This window comes from Gouania willdenowi, chromosome 20 (genome assembly GCF_900634775.1).
Source record: "Gouania willdenowi chromosome 20, fGouWil2.1, whole genome shotgun sequence".
In the NCBI taxonomy this organism is placed as follows: Eukaryota; Metazoa; Chordata; class Actinopteri; order Blenniiformes; family Gobiesocidae; genus Gouania; species Gouania willdenowi.
This window is the reverse complement of record NC_041063.1, coordinates 28,505,822-28,521,157: the sequence shown is the minus strand read 5'-3', so window position 1 is coordinate 28,521,157 and position 15,336 is coordinate 28,505,822. Positions and strand designations below refer to the sequence as shown.

The window sequence follows — 15,336 nt, the reverse complement described above, 5'->3', positions numbered from 1 at the left end:
AGATTTACTGGAACAAAGTAGTAGAGTATAGTTATTTGTTATTTATTGATTACTAGGCTTAAAATTAATGGCTAATGTACATATTATGGTGTGATCTACAATTGATGACCCTACTCTCTGCAATACAATTAAAATGAATGAACCTAATACATTGTCCTTAATATAATATACCAAAACAAATAGATAACAATGACCAGGTGTGTGTGTAAGAAAGAAAGAGTGTGTGCATGTGTGTGTGGCACTATCATAATAATGTGCTTGAAGCTTAAACTAACTATTTTTCTAACAATACTTCCCTAATACACTTTTTCACATAATGTGTTGCCATGTGGCCACTAAAACTATTTCCCCTGTTAATCAGCCATTTTTCAACTGTGTGTGTTCTTTACATCTACACTAGCGATCACTGATATAAGTTAAATACTTTAGTGAACGTGACATTAACATTAGGCATACTGTACCTGTTGGGTCCGCTCGGCAGGCTCGATGCTTTTGACTTGGGTGCAGGAGCATTAAAGAAGTGCTGTTATGGAAAGCTAATTCTGTTCTGCAGTATATGCATTGTACTGTTTTTTAGTTTATAATGGTCCCGCACTTTCAATAGTTTACGTCGTTTTTTTTGTTCTCCTTGTCACTCGCCTCCGTTGGTCTCCATCTACATTTTGTATTCCGCGCTGTGCATGTCATCAAAAGCAGAAGTGGCGTAAACGAAGCATTGAGTCAGAGAACGAGAGTTACGTATGTAACTACGGTTCTATGAATCCTGTATGACCGCCAGAAGTGGTGCTTAAAGCACTGGATGTTCCATCTCGCGCATACGCAGGTTGAGTAATTATATAAACAGTCACCTGTGACCCCTGGATGACCCGGAGAGCCTATATCTTCCGGTGTCATCAGGTGATCTGTTCCTGTCAAAATCTTCTCGTGAGGACACAAGGATCCTGAGTGACAGGATGCTCTGGCGGTCATCCAGGATTCATGGAACCGTAGTTACATACGTAACTCTCGTTCTATTTCATCCTTACTGACCGCCAGAGGCGGTGCTTAAAGCACTGGATGACTTATACCAGAAAGGTCACGAAAGAATCCTCACCTACTCAAGGCCTGAAGCTGTGGACAGCACGGCCATTGCCATAGGCTGGACACCAGCAACGTTCACCCTGTAGAAACGTCCAAAGGTGCATGATGAGGACCATGTAGCTGCAGCACAGATGTCCTGAAGGGGAACTCCCCTCAAGGCGGCCCATGACGCAGCCATGCCTCTAGTAGAATGGCACTTTATGCCCTGAGGCACCAGGATGTTCAGTCCCCTATAGGCATACTGAATGACCTCCTCTACCCAGTGAGAAAGTCTCTGTTTAGAAAGTGCGGTCCCCCTTCTACAGCCTCCATGGCAGACGAAAAGGCTGTCTGTCGTTCGTAGGCTTGCTGTCGCCTCCACGTAAGCCTTAAGTGCCCGCACGGGGCACAACAGTGTTGATGGCTCACCCTTCCCCCAGAGGAGCCCAGAGGACTGAAGGCAGCCAACTTGATTGGCTGGTTCACATGATGAGGGGGCAACCGCTCGAAGGATTTGGCCTGAGGCTCACCCCAGAGCCATCAGCCTTCCAGTGTAGACATGCCTGGCTCACTGATAGCACATGCAGCTCCCCCACACGTTTTGCCGTTGCCACAGCAAAAAGAAACACCGTGTTGAGAGACAGCCACTTCAAATTAGTGTGTCCCAGCGGCTCAAAGGGTGGCTGGGAAAGGGACTGAAGGACAACTTGCAAGTCCCATGATGGCGACCCATAGACCCGACATGGTCTGAGTCTCTGAGTCCCTTTCAGAAACTGCTTGACCAGATAATGTGATCCCACTGTCTGGCCATCCACCTTTGTATGATTGGCCGAGATAGCAGCCACATACACCCTGAGGGTGGAAGTAGTCCTGTTTTTGTCAAAAACTGACTGCAGTATTGCCACCACTAAACATGTCCCCGGCACCTTGTTTTGAGAGTCACACCACTCCACAAATAGCCTCCGCCTGTTAGCGTAAAGCGCCCTGGTGGATGGTGCTCACCAGTTTAAAATTGTGTGGGCAACCGCCCTATCGCAGGAAGCCCAAAGTGGGTCCACAACTATAGGGGCCACAAGAACAGCCTCGGACGACCCGGGCTCGGGTGCCATATACGTCCGTTGACCTGAGACAGGAGGTCTTTCCTCTCCGGAAGATGTCACGGTGTCCCCCGCAGGAGTTTGAGCAACAGCGAGAACCATGGTCTTCCTGGCCGGCATGGAGCAACCAGAAGCAGGCGGAGACCACCCTGCTGGGCCCTGTGAAGCGTTGTTGGTATGAGGGGGAGTGGAGGAAATGCATAAAGTAGGCCGTCCGACCAGGTATGCGCCAGGGCGTCCCACACGAGGGGGCTGGTCTTTTCTCCCAGAAAGAATCGGAGAGGGCAGTGAGTCGTTGCCTCTGAGGCAAAGAGGTCCACTGCTGCTCTGCCAAACGTGGCCCATGTCACAGTCACCACCTCTGGGTGAAGTCTCCACTCCCCGGATGGAGGCTTCTGACAGGAGAGGAGATCCGCGGCAGTGTTCCCGAGACCTGGAACATGCATTGCCCAGAGGCTCAGGAAGTTGGGGTAAGCCCACGTGAGGAGCCGTTGTGCCACCCGCAGACACGTCAGAGATCTGGTACCACCCTGGTGGTTGATGTGGCACACAGCTGAGGTGTTGTCTGACCGGACGAGAACATGCCAATCTTTCAGAACAGGGAGAAAGTGCCTGAGGGCCAGGAATACAGCCTGAAGTTCCAACACATTTATGTGCTGCCGCTTCTCCTGGGCACTCCACAGGCCTTTGACAGTCCTGGACTGCCACACAGCACCCCAACCCATAAGAGAGGCGTCCGTCTCGACAACCTCCCGGCGGGATGCTACCCTCCCCAAGGGTACATTAAGTATTCCCTCTTCCAGGGCCGGAAGGTAAGGAGACAACTGGGCAGACACCCTGACCACCTTGTGCCGGTGGTGGCTGGGGTCTAAATGCAAGCTGTTCATCCACACCTGAAACAGGCGCAGTGTTAAAAGCCCCAGTGGTATGACCATGGATGCCGAGGCCAACATCCCCATGAGTCGCAGGACCAGGCCATACTGCAGGAGGGCGCCATGCTGGAAATGCCGTAGAAGGCTTAGGATGGCGGAGACTCGCTCTGGAGAGAGGGAGGCCCGCATTACTGATGAATCCAGCACAAGCCCCAAGTACCTCACCACCTGGCTGGGTACAAGGTTGCTCCTGGCATAATTCACCTTGAGGCTTAGATTGCCAGTCGTCCAGATAGAGGAGTATTGAAAACTCTGTTGGCCTGTAACAGTGACAGAGCAGCTGCCACACACAGGGTAAATGTTTGAGGGGCCAGGGATAGCCCAAACGGCAGAACCCTGAACTGATAAACCTTGTCCATAGCACAAGGGATTTTTACGGGATCTTTGACCACAGTGCCTTTGATCCCGCTGAATGTAGGGGCCGGCGTCGGAACTGTAATGTGTAACCTCTGGATAGCGTGGACACTACCCAAGGGTCTTTGGTCTGCTCTTCCCAGCAGAGGAGCTGCTCTTGGGAAAAGAGTCCGACGACCGGCCCCTGAGGTTCAGGTTTCGCCCCCCCTTGCCCCTTGTGGCCCTGGGGGGCGACGACTAGGTGCAGAATCCCTTGGCCCCTGAGCAGATGGACTTGTGGCTGCACGGTGTTGCCGATTTCCTTGCACTGTGACTTGCAGGCCTCTGGGCTGCCCAGACGGACGAGCAGGTATGGGTGATCTGCATCCATTCCTGCCAAATGTCCCTGCCTAAGAGGGGCATGGGGAGTCTGGCTCAAACTGGCAAACTGCTGCCTTGCTTGGCCAACCTGCACGCTACGCTCCAAGGCCTGCAATGCCGCTGGGCCAAAGGTCTGGCTCAGCTCAACTGGAAGAGAACGCAATGTTAGTCAGCGTTATCGTCGACATTAGCCTGCCCAGCTCCCTGGTCATTAATGCGAATGTCTGCAATAAGGCATCGCTGAGGGACTGAGCTATGGAATCAGAACAGTATCATAATGAATGAACTCTTGCAGGGCATTTTCACAAATGCACATGCTTTGTTTCACAGTTGTATTTTAGATTCACAAATGCACACAATCTGTTTTGCAGATATATATTTTATGCAAACTTGTAATATAAATTCTGAAATGCACACGCTCTACTTCACAAATATTATTTTGAGGCACACTTGTAATATAAATCCACAGATAATGCAAATTGCTGAATGTGCATTTACAAACTCCTTCTGTGCTGTGAAACCTCTGCGTATGTGCACACATATCAGTAGCTCTGCTATTGGTTTAAAAGTGTCACTGCCTTTGCTAATGTCACACACGCTGAAAGTGTTGTTGTTTTTTACTTTTCCCTGTTGCTGTGTCACTTCCTGTCAGCAGCTCCGTACATTAGCATGGCCGCTAGCAGTGGTTGATGTTTTCAACATTGTCCTGTTCATCTGTTGCTTCATATTATCTCACAATAATCATTTATATCACACTCATGTTTATTATAAACAGACGATACTCTGTGTTATAGTGATAGTATTTTGGCTGTACATGTTTACACACAAACATCCTTAGCCTTGGCAGAGCCAGATACACGTGTGCTGGACGCCATCACAACTTCCTGTTTCAGACGCTTTTTAGCCAAATTTTTTTTTTTTTTTTTATCTGAAAACATTCTGTGGCAAACTTTCAGTGCATCACTAACCTCTGGTTCATACTGGTTTATAATGTCTGTTTACTGGTTATACTGGTGTATAATGTTATATATGTGTGTGTGTGTGTGTGTGGTTGTACTGGTACTGATGATGGTGTGTTGGTATGTTGTGAACAGAACCATCTCAGTAATCCCCCCACTCCTCCTGCCTCTCTGCCTCCCACTCCGCCGCCTGTTGTCCGACAGAAGCTGGTCAATGGCTTCGCCTCCACAGACGAGCTGAGCAGGACGGACGGTGAGCGTGAGTCACACATGATGTAGAGGAAGTGCTCTGACAGCCTGATTGTGTTAATTCCTGTCCCCTCACAGGCCTGTTGGCTCTGAAGCACAAACTGTCTTTAACCTATGGATCCAAGATGGTGGACGTCCCCGCCTCCCTGCCGACCCCGCCCCATAACCTGCAGGAGGAGCTGAGGTAAGCCCCGCCCCCTTCTGTGGTAATTGGTGGGTTCGGTGTGTGATGGTGGCTGCTTGTCCTCAGAGTTGTGGAGCAGTGTGGGCGGGACAGTCCAGACAGCTACGTGCCCTCTTCGTCTCCAGACAGCGTGGTGGAGCAGGAGCTCAGCAGGTACCCCCCCCTCACTGCCATCAAGATGGAGCCGCCCTCGCCCTGTCCCTCGCCCACCTTTCCCATCATGCCCTGCAGCAGGGGCAAAGGTCAGAGCCCACAGCATACATGTTGGTGTATCAGATCATCTGGTGACCATTATATCTGGTGACACTGTATTTGTGTTCAGCTACTGCAGTGAAACAGGAGGTGAAGGTGGAGCCTAATGCTCAGGCCCTGCCCTCCTGCTCCAACACTAACCTGGTTACCATAGCGATCACTCTGAACTCAGCAGCCTCTCAGGTAACACACACACGCGCGTGGACATGCACACATAGTAATAACACACACATACACGTGGACACGAATCCAATGCATGATTATTAATAATGTGTGTTCTCAGAATGTTCCTGGTGTGATGGCGGCAATGGCTGAGTTGCTCAGAGTTCCTGTTCCTGTGAGTTACACAATGAGCCCTGAACACAGACACACAACCCTGAGCCAGACCACAGGTCAGTCACTACACACACACTCTATGGGGGGTGGATCCATTCTAAATTCATGTGCACCAGTCCAACGAACATGTAAGTGAACGCGTACCCTGCGTGGTTGTAGATGTGTTAACACGTCTACAGACGCTTTAATGTACATACACATTAAAGCATCTGCACACCTACGCCACACCTGGATGTACACCTAACAAACATAAATATATCAGTCACACGTAGACACAGCTGTGGCGTGAGTGAAGCTATAGTGATCAGGTGACCTTTACTATGTAGCACCGTCTACGTGACATGTAAACAGTGGCGTACACAGACATTTTGGGGGGCAGGTGCTCAGTGAAAAATAAGGACACTTTGTGCAGCATGTAGCACTGATGGCTGCCTTATTATAGCAATGTGAGATTTATAAAATAAATATTACAGGCACAAGTTGAATGTAATTGCATATTTATTTATGATAATATCTTAATAAAATGACTTGACCTTTGAACTGGTACAGTTTCACACTATAACACTGATCAGTCAATCATTATAGTTTTATTTCTTATGAATGGACGCACATGGAGAGGTTTTAAATAAGTTACAATCTACAATAATAGATTAGTATTTTTCCTCTGTCAGAATAAAAGAAATGTACAAAGTGTCATTTTGAAGTGAGGAGTGAAGAGTGAGCGTTAGCATTCTGTAACGCAGCATCCTCCTTAGTGACATGTCTTTATAGAGTCTGATGACCTCACTATGATTTATCTGGATGTATTTCTTTATGACAAGCTGTTAGATATTACATAACTGCTATTTTTTTAATTGTGTCATCTCTTTCACATACAGCTGCTACATCATGACTTTCTTGTTCTCCATCATTCTGGGAATCAGACAGAACTTCTGATTCTGTATCTGTTCATAGACTTGATGCTGCTATGTTTTATCTGTAGATACATCTATAGATTATCTGTCTCATCTTCTTTGCTAATAGATTATCTACTGCTTCTCTGCTGTAGCTGCCTAGAATAGAATAATAATAGTTTTACTAATAACCTATTTTTTAGGTTAAATATAGCCTATTAAGGTAAATACTAGAATACTGCAAGTCTTGTTACATAGAAATAGTTTGTTGGTACAAAATAATATAATTAGCTAAAATAGCTTAATGCTTAATTTAATACAGCCAAACCACTTTGAGTAGTTAAAATAAAACGTGGACAACTTTTAAGATATTTCAGTAAAATTAGAGGAACAGTTACACTTTAAAATCTGAGCTTTAAAATGTTTTAAAGAGTGAACTTGACTCGAGACTCTGACCTTCATCTTCATCTTCCTCCTTTCTGCTGCTCGTGGATGTTTTTATCTAGGAGAGCAGAGAGCTGCTCCTCTGAGCTTCCGACTGTAGCTCCCTTTGTTTATTTCTTATCCTCTCCTTTCTAGGCTTTATACTGTAATTGGTATATTAAATAAAAAGAGACCAACAATATGAATAAGACTGGTCATATTTTAACAAGACATAGAGCTATTTTTTCTGTTTGTCATTTAGCAAATAAATTACTTTAAGTGTTAATTATGTAGCCTAATGTAAACCTACACAATATTCATCTTAAGTAAATATACTGATAGATTCACATGCTGTAGTATACCAATGACAAACTCTACCAGTGGTCATCATAACGTCATATCTATTATTGATTTTTGGTAGCGTCTAACTTGTTAAGCAGGTGAGCAGTTAGCTAATTTATGCCCAGCTGTGTGGTGTTGAGACAGGCTACTTCACAACAGAGACAAATAAATGCAAGTTATAGCTTATTGATAACTGAGGCTAAGGAGACAAACAACACACTCGACTCTATTAATTTATGTGTTACGTGGCTGGTGGGCGGGAGAGGAGGCGTGTTTTGGGCTGCAGCTGTTCACTGTCTGCTGCCTCTGTTTGTGTTCGCTCTGCGCATTCACGTTGAGGTAGGTGGGGGGAATATTAATTAGGGCATTAGTATAACACGCTTTTAATCGACGATGATCTTACAGATGATCATGTCAGCATGGGCCACAAAAAAAAAAACTTTGATAAGGGCACTAGTTTGGTCCAGAGGGCAAAGGGCAGGTGCTTTAGCACCACCTTTTGTCTACCTGTGCACGCCACTGCATGTAAACACTTAGGTGCTTAGGCTTGCAGACGTGTGCAGGTATGTGAGTGTATAACAGACCACCATTTAGTCTGGTTACAGTCTGTGTCACTACACCGTCCATAGAGTGGTAGTGACTGTAGTGTTACGCTCTGAGTCAGATCATTGCTGTGATTGGACAGGATACAACACACACACACACACACAGTCGTGTACACGTCTAATAGTGTTTACATGTTGCGTAGATGGTGCTACATAGTGAAGGTCACATGATCACTATAGCTTCACTCACACCTGTCACTACACATAACTACTGACATTAGGTACGTTTAGTGAAAGATAGACACGTACACATGTGTGTTAGACTGGTGTGTATTAATTTAGAATGGATCCACCCCTCTCTCACACACACACACACACACACACACACTCTCTCTCTCTCTGTGTTTTCAGGTAAACATGACACTCAGAGCTGCAGCCACTGTAAGGTGCTTCTGGGTAATGAAGTCCGAGTGGTCAGAGAGGTCAAAAAGGTGAGAGGTCACAGAGTAAACACACAGAGGAGTCAGAGGTCACTGTGTGTGTATGTGTGTGTGTGTGCGCAGGTCACCCTGGTGTTCTGCAGTCCAAAGTGTTCCTCTCTCTACTTGTCGAACTCTCTCAGATCTGGATCTAACAAAGTGAGCATAGGTCACATGACCATCAGTAGGTAAACATCAGTGAACTGATGTGTTTGTGTTTGTGTGTGTGTGTGTGTGCACGCAGCCTGCAGAGCGCTCCCTGTCGGTCAGAGTCAACCACGTGTACACAAACAACATGGCGTCCATCGCTGTGCACTCCCTCCCCCTCACCCCACCCTCCCCCATCGAGCCCCCCTCCTCCCCCCCTCTGTCCTTCCCAACAGCGTCAGCCATTGCCATGGAAACCAAGCCCTGCCATGATGGTCTGAAGGTGCGTTTATCAGAGATCAAATACTACATCAAATGTCTGTGTGATGAGTGATGGGCTGTGATTGGTGGACAGGTGAAGGTCAGGCTGAAGCCCCATCCCCGGGCGGTGGCTCGGGATGAGCTGATGTCAGACCTGATGATGTCACAACAGCATGCCAAGAGAAGGAGGAGCTTAGGTTGGAAACGTTGGAACATCAACATTACTCTGAGCAGGTATGGATGGATGGATGGATGCATGATAGAGGGTGGATGGATGAATGGTCTCTGAGCATACCTGTCTGATGACCCAGAGGGCCTTTCACACCCAGTGAGGCGGTTGCCGTGCCGACTGAGGCGGAGGTGGACAAGCTGCTGGAGAGACTAGTTTCTACTCTGAGACCAGAACCTTTACCACGAGACCAGAGACGCTGCTGTTTCTGCCACCAGCAAGGAGACGGAGCCACAGACGGACCGGCTAGACTGCTCAACCTAGACCTGGACCTTTGGGTGAGTGAGGGGGGAGGACTAGACCTGGACCTGTGGGTGAGTCCAGGATGGATGCTGAGTGTGTGTGTGCACGCGCGCAGGTGCACCTGAACTGCGCTCTGTGGTCCTCTGAGGTGTATGAGACTCAGGCTGGAGCTCTGATCAACGTGGAGCTGGCCCTAAGGAGGGGTCTGTCTCTACGCTGCCTGCACTGTAACACCAGTGGAGCCACTAGCGGCTGCAACAGACTACGCTGCACCAACACCTACCACTTCACCTGTGCTCTGAGAGCCCACTGCACCTTCTACAAGGTACTGACACATACACACACATACCCATACATACGATGTGTGTGTATGTACCCACTCATACACACACACCAACACTACCACAGACTGTAGTAAGCAGAGCTACAGGCCTCAGTACCAACGTACAGACACTGACTGTCTGTCTGTCTGTAGGATAAGACCATGCTGTGTCCGCTCCATAAGCCCCGGTCAGTGATATTCCCTGACGGCCCCTCCCCCGCTGTGATCTCTGACCCTTACGACTCGGAGCTGCGCTGCTTCTCTGTGTTTCGCCGTGTGTTCGTGCAGCGTGACGAGGCGCGCCAGATGGCGGCGTTGGTTCAGCGCGGGGAGCGGCAGCACACGTTCAGGGTGGGCAGCCTGTTGTTCAGGGCCGTGGGCCGGCTGCTGCCTCAGCAGATGGACGCCTTCCACAACCACGCCGCCATCTTCCCCGTGGGTTACCACGCCTACCGCATCTACTGGAGCATGCGCCATAGCAACAGGTGAGAGAACGTCTCTGTGTGTGTGTGTCAGTACTCAGTGTGTGTGTGTCCTGCAGGCGCTCTAAGTACCTGTGCTCTGTGGAGGAGGAGCAAGGTCGGCCCCTCTTCAAGGTCAGGGTTGTAGAGAAAGGTTACGATGATGTCATCTTGGTGGGAGCCACACCCAAAGGTACCTGTCTGTCTGTCTCTCTTTGTGTGCGTGTGCGTGTGTTAATGTGCGTGTGTGTGTTAATGTGCGTGTGTGTGCTCTCAGCTGTGTGGGACCAGGTCCTGGACTCTGTGGCTCAGATCAGAACTTCTTCTGGGACTCTGAAGCTGTTTCCAATTTATCTGAAAGGAGAAGATCTGTTTGGACTGAGCACGTCTGCAGTGACACGCATCATTGAGTCTGTGAGTCACACACACACACACTAGGGATGGGAGATTTAGACGAAAAAAAATATCCCCATAATTTCAGGTATTCATCACAATAATGATAAACATCACAATAAATAAAAATGACTAATAAATAAAACAATTCCAAACTTAGTGTAAAGATGTTCTTTATGAACGCAAATAAATGTGAATACATTAGAAGAATCAGAATCAGAAGAGCTTTATTGACCAGGTACAGTTTAGAACAATACGAGGAATTTGACTTGGTAGTTGCAGTGAAAGAAGACACATCAACACACCGGAGCAGCCATTTGCGGCGCCCACATATTTAGGTGAAGAAGGGATCAACAACAGGAGGAGAGGAGGGGTGAGGGGATAAAAAAACTGCCAGTTTGAAACTGATTTCCCTAAACAGAGAAAACACTGTGAAACCAGGAAAAAAACCGCCTCCGCAAACATAAATGTAAGCATGACACAGTCAAACAACTCGAGACAAGGCATGTAGGAAGGGTTGGGTGGGAGGTTGGCTGGGGGAGGGGGTCAGGTGGGAAGAACAGCAGGATTCCAGCCGTTTGGGGACATGGGCGTGCTGCCAATGGGCGCTGCTACCACGCCTCCATGCAGCTGTGGATGGGAGGTGGGGAAAGATGGCCGACGAGGCATTTGAAGTTGAAGACCTGTAGCTGCGTTACTGACAACCAGATGACGTGTGGAAAAGTTCAGCATCAACAGTTCCAGGTGGGAATGTAGGGAAGGAGCAGGGGGAGGGAGTGGGGGTAAGAGCCGCCGTCTGCAGAAACTTCCTGGTGATAAGAGTTGAGACAACCTTGGCTTTAGCCTTGGCTGGCTGGGGAGATATGTCCATTATTCCGGTTTTGGATGAGTTACAGAGAGAGGCTCTTGTTAGGCTCACAAGACCAGACAAAGCAGCAGCTGGGAGAGAGATAAGAATGGAAGGGAGGGAGAAACAGAGAGTGCGACTGTCCTCGTTGAGAGAAGCAAGAAAAAGGCTACAATAACTGCTGAGTCACAGAGATTCATGAGCTGATATATATCAGTCATTATTAATCATCAGTTTTCTCTGAATCCTCTGGTAAAGACAGGGTTTAGAACCTGATCCTGGGTTTATTTCTGCCTCATATATACCTTGATATATATTCTATAAATTGTTTTTGTTGAATCTACACTGGCAGGGATTGAAAAATATAAAAGCTCTGTAAAATCTTTATTTTTATTATTTTATCTTTGAGCTGAAATCTAAACAAGTAACTGATCATCTCTCCAAGTCTTTCCTAATGTCTGATTTATTTTAGTGTAGTTTGCCTCATACAGTTTATCTATTCCTTTTATAATATTGACTCCTAAATATCTGATAGTGTATGTTTCCATTATCTCATTTATTATAAAAGATGAGTTTTGGTTACATTGATTGTATATCCTGAGTAGTTTCCATATGTCTATAATAGTTTCATTGTCTTGGAAAACTTTTGTTGGGTTGTGTCAGAAAAATGATGTCGTTCACAAAAAGCTACTTTATGTTTGTCTTCTCTTATCTTCATTTTATTAAGTTATTATTTATTTGTATCCTTGCTGTAGGTTCCTGATATATTGATCTGATACACTTCACTGATTCCTCATTAAATCCACATTTTTCTAAAACCTAAATAAAAATGTCAAATTCACTCTATCAAAAGCTGTTTTTACATCTATACTTATAAATATTACACTTTCCTCCTTCCTTTGTAGATGTTTCATGATATGTAAACTCTTGTGTTTGTCTTTAATAAATGAAGTCCAGCATTACATTTTCTAATGTCTTAGTTATTATGGCGGTATAGATCTTATAATCCATTTTTAATATAGATATTGGTGTGTAGTTGGTGCAGTATTCTTTGTCTTAATAAGTGATATAATAGTCTATGAAGGGGGTCTTACCTGTCCTGAGGCTATAGTTAAATGATCTATGTAATAGATGTATTAAATAAAAGTTAGCCCTAAGTCTGTCTCCCAGTGATTTCACAGATTTAATCTGATTAATTTCCTTTTCTATTTCTTCTACTGTTATCACTGAAGTCAACATCACCTTCTGATTTAAACCTATTGATGGTAAATGTAGTTTAAAATAAAAATAATGTCCTGTTGATGGAGGTTGTGTACAGTTTACTGTAATAATCCTCAAACACTTTTTCATATATGATTTTATTGGTTATTGTCTCTTATTTTCTATATATTACTTAATGCTTGTTGTTTCCTAATGTTCTTAGCTGTAGATAGTAGCTCTGTTTAACTAAACGTTTTACTTCTGATAAAATTTCATCTATTTTTTAAGTTATGGGTCTTTTGTCAGTTTATGTTGTTATTCTTAATCTTTTAGTTCTTCTGTTTAGTTCTGATATGTTTCTATTCTGGCTTTTCTTATGAATATTGTGTGAAATCAGCTTCTCTTTTATTACTGTTTTTAAATCATCTTATAGAATCTACCTCCCCTTTATCATTTTCCTCTTTCTATTGTATTATTTCCCCCTTTAGTACATTAACTAATCTCTTATCATTTATTATACCTTCATTTAATCTCTACACTGTAACCTTCCTTTTACTGTCCAGCTTCATGTCTAGGTAGATAACTCTATGATCAGACATTAGTTACTCTATCCAGCACTCTCTCTCTCTGTGTACCTCTCCTTTATTCATTAAGAGGTAGTCTATTCTAGAGTATGGGGGGGTTAATCATTGTCAAGTGGGCAGAGTTCTCTCCATACATCCAGTATATCTATTTCTGACATAACTGCCTTCATGTACCTATTCATTTGTTTTCTGCTTCCCTTCTTTCCTGTGGGATACGAACCATAGTCCAGTACAACATTGAAGTTATTACAGATTGTTTCTGTCAGAACATAAAGACAATTTCAACCAAAAACTTAAAAAGTGTATCTGGATAAAATTACCTACCTTAGCATTAATCAATAAACCTGATCAGATTCAGTAAACCATTGATCCCTGAGGGCAAATATGGTGACATTAATGCTGTTTTGTTATATCTTTATATGACATGAATAATTCAAAATGATCAGTCAGAATATTCCATGTCACTACAACTTATATCTTCCTTTTAATTGTATCTTACTCATTATTTTAAATTACCTTTTTATTTTTGACATATATTTTTCTTTAATTATGGGTTTTTTATTTATTAGTATTTTGTTTCCTCACAGGAGTTAAAAACTAATATTTTCTGAAAAAAATGATTAATATTTCTAAAAAAACAGAATTTTAAAACCACATATGCATATGCATTCAAATTTATGAAATTTTTTAAAAAAAATTGAAAATCTAATTGAAATTGCAATACCTGTCAGAAAAATTGCAATAATGTTTTTTGCCAGAATGGTGCAGCCCTATTATTTAGGTCATTAATATTCAGCGACACCACCATTACATCATTATGTTGTATTGTTTACATCCTTTAACATGATTTGTATCACCTCCACTGTATAACTATAGTTATAATTAAACTAAATTAAGCTGATGATGTAATCATTCAGTATATTTATGAGTAATAATCAATAGTTACATTAGTCTAATAGCACCAGCTTTGTCTGTGAACGCCTGAAATATTATTAGAAAATAGTGATTCACAAGTTTGGACGGATGAATGAATAGTGACATTAATATTTATGCTAGTATTTATTTCACACAACGTGTGACATGTTTAGTTTTTATTCTTCCATACAAGTGTTAAATCTGACCATAAACAAATCTATGGTTATATGACAGTTAGACGTGTTGTTTTTATTTGGTCTGTTATTCCTTATATGGAGTGGTTAGCATTAGCTCTTAGCCCAGTCTGTGTCGGTGTGTTAGCTTAGTGTGGATCTGATGGAGGAACTAGGATTGGTTCACTTTGTTGATGTTTATCTGGTTTTAACCCAGTAGTGGTTCATGATGTATCACAGCTTCAGGTAGCCATGACGATCACTGCCGTCTGTGTGTGTGTGAGGCGCGGGAGCAGCAGTGGTGGTGCACACCGTGGAGGCTTCGCTGCAGAGCTCCTGTAAACAACGTTCTGCTCCAGAGAATAATAAGTTAACAACAAACAGACAGTTTTGTTCTGTGGAACAAGTTTTTATGGACATTCTTAGTTAAACTGAGGAACAAATGGTTCTCGATAATTTCAGACATGGGAATTTATGGTTTATATCCTGGGATGAAAAATTATTACTGGTGAGAATGTTTTTGATGATAAATCATAAATGATAAAATATTGCACATTCTTAACACACACACACACACACAAACTTGAGTTTGAATAATTGTACAGAGATGGTCTTATTGTGTGTGTGTGTGTGTGTGTGTGTGTAGCTGCCTGGTGTGGAGGCGTGTGAGCGCTACACCTTCAGGTTTGGTAGGAACCCTCTGATGGAGTGGCCCCTGGCCTTTAACCCTTCAGGGTCAGCACGATCTGAGGCCAAGGCAGGACAGGCCAAGAGGTACACTCTCACACTCTACACACACACTACACATATTAACACACACACACACTCAGCTGTGTGACCTTTGACCCCAGGCCCTGCCTACTGAGCAGCGTGGCCCCCCGCTGTCAGGGCTCAGTGGGTTCTATCGTGGGATTGGTTCCTGGGGTCCTCTCTCTCTCTCCGGGTGAGTCAGCAGTCTCCGCCCACCAGGGCCGTCACTCCAAGTCAGCTCAGTACCGCCGTATGAAGGCTGAGTGGAAGAGTAACGTGTACCTGGCACGCTCACGTATCCAGGTACACACACACACACACTACACACAGTTCATTCATTCATTAGT

General features: G+C 44.7%; 1 protein-coding gene across 4 annotated transcripts in view; it reads left to right on the top strand.

Annotated features, from left to right (window-relative positions):
• The window catches only part of LOC114454075 (histone-lysine N-methyltransferase 2C-like), a 62,917-nt gene that overhangs the window by 46,281 nt on the left and 1,300 nt on the right, over positions 1 to 15,336 (top strand). For 3 of the 4 annotated variants that reach the window (XM_028434212.1, XM_028434211.1, XM_028434209.1), the window contains 16 exons: positions 4,897 to 5,014; positions 5,089 to 5,194; positions 5,261 to 5,436; positions 5,517 to 5,629; positions 5,730 to 5,838; positions 8,397 to 8,476; positions 8,549 to 8,623; positions 8,709 to 8,894; positions 8,967 to 9,106; positions 9,184 to 9,379; positions 9,460 to 9,669; positions 9,820 to 10,151; positions 10,208 to 10,320; positions 10,405 to 10,541; positions 14,886 to 15,013; positions 15,091 to 15,292. In XM_028434212.1, the coding sequence (XP_028290013.1) occupies positions 4,897 to 5,014; positions 5,089 to 5,194; positions 5,261 to 5,436; positions 5,517 to 5,629; positions 5,730 to 5,838; positions 8,397 to 8,476; positions 8,549 to 8,623; positions 8,709 to 8,894; positions 8,967 to 9,106; positions 9,184 to 9,379; positions 9,460 to 9,669; positions 9,820 to 10,151; positions 10,208 to 10,320; positions 10,405 to 10,541; positions 14,886 to 15,013; positions 15,091 to 15,292 (2,421 nt within the window). The remainder of the gene's footprint in view (positions 1 to 4,896; positions 5,015 to 5,088; positions 5,195 to 5,260; positions 5,437 to 5,516; positions 5,630 to 5,729; positions 5,839 to 8,396; positions 8,477 to 8,548; positions 8,624 to 8,708; positions 8,895 to 8,966; positions 9,107 to 9,183; positions 9,380 to 9,459; positions 9,670 to 9,819; positions 10,152 to 10,207; positions 10,321 to 10,404; positions 10,542 to 14,885; positions 15,014 to 15,090; positions 15,293 to 15,336) is intronic. The other variant, XM_028434210.1, reaches the window with a different exon arrangement.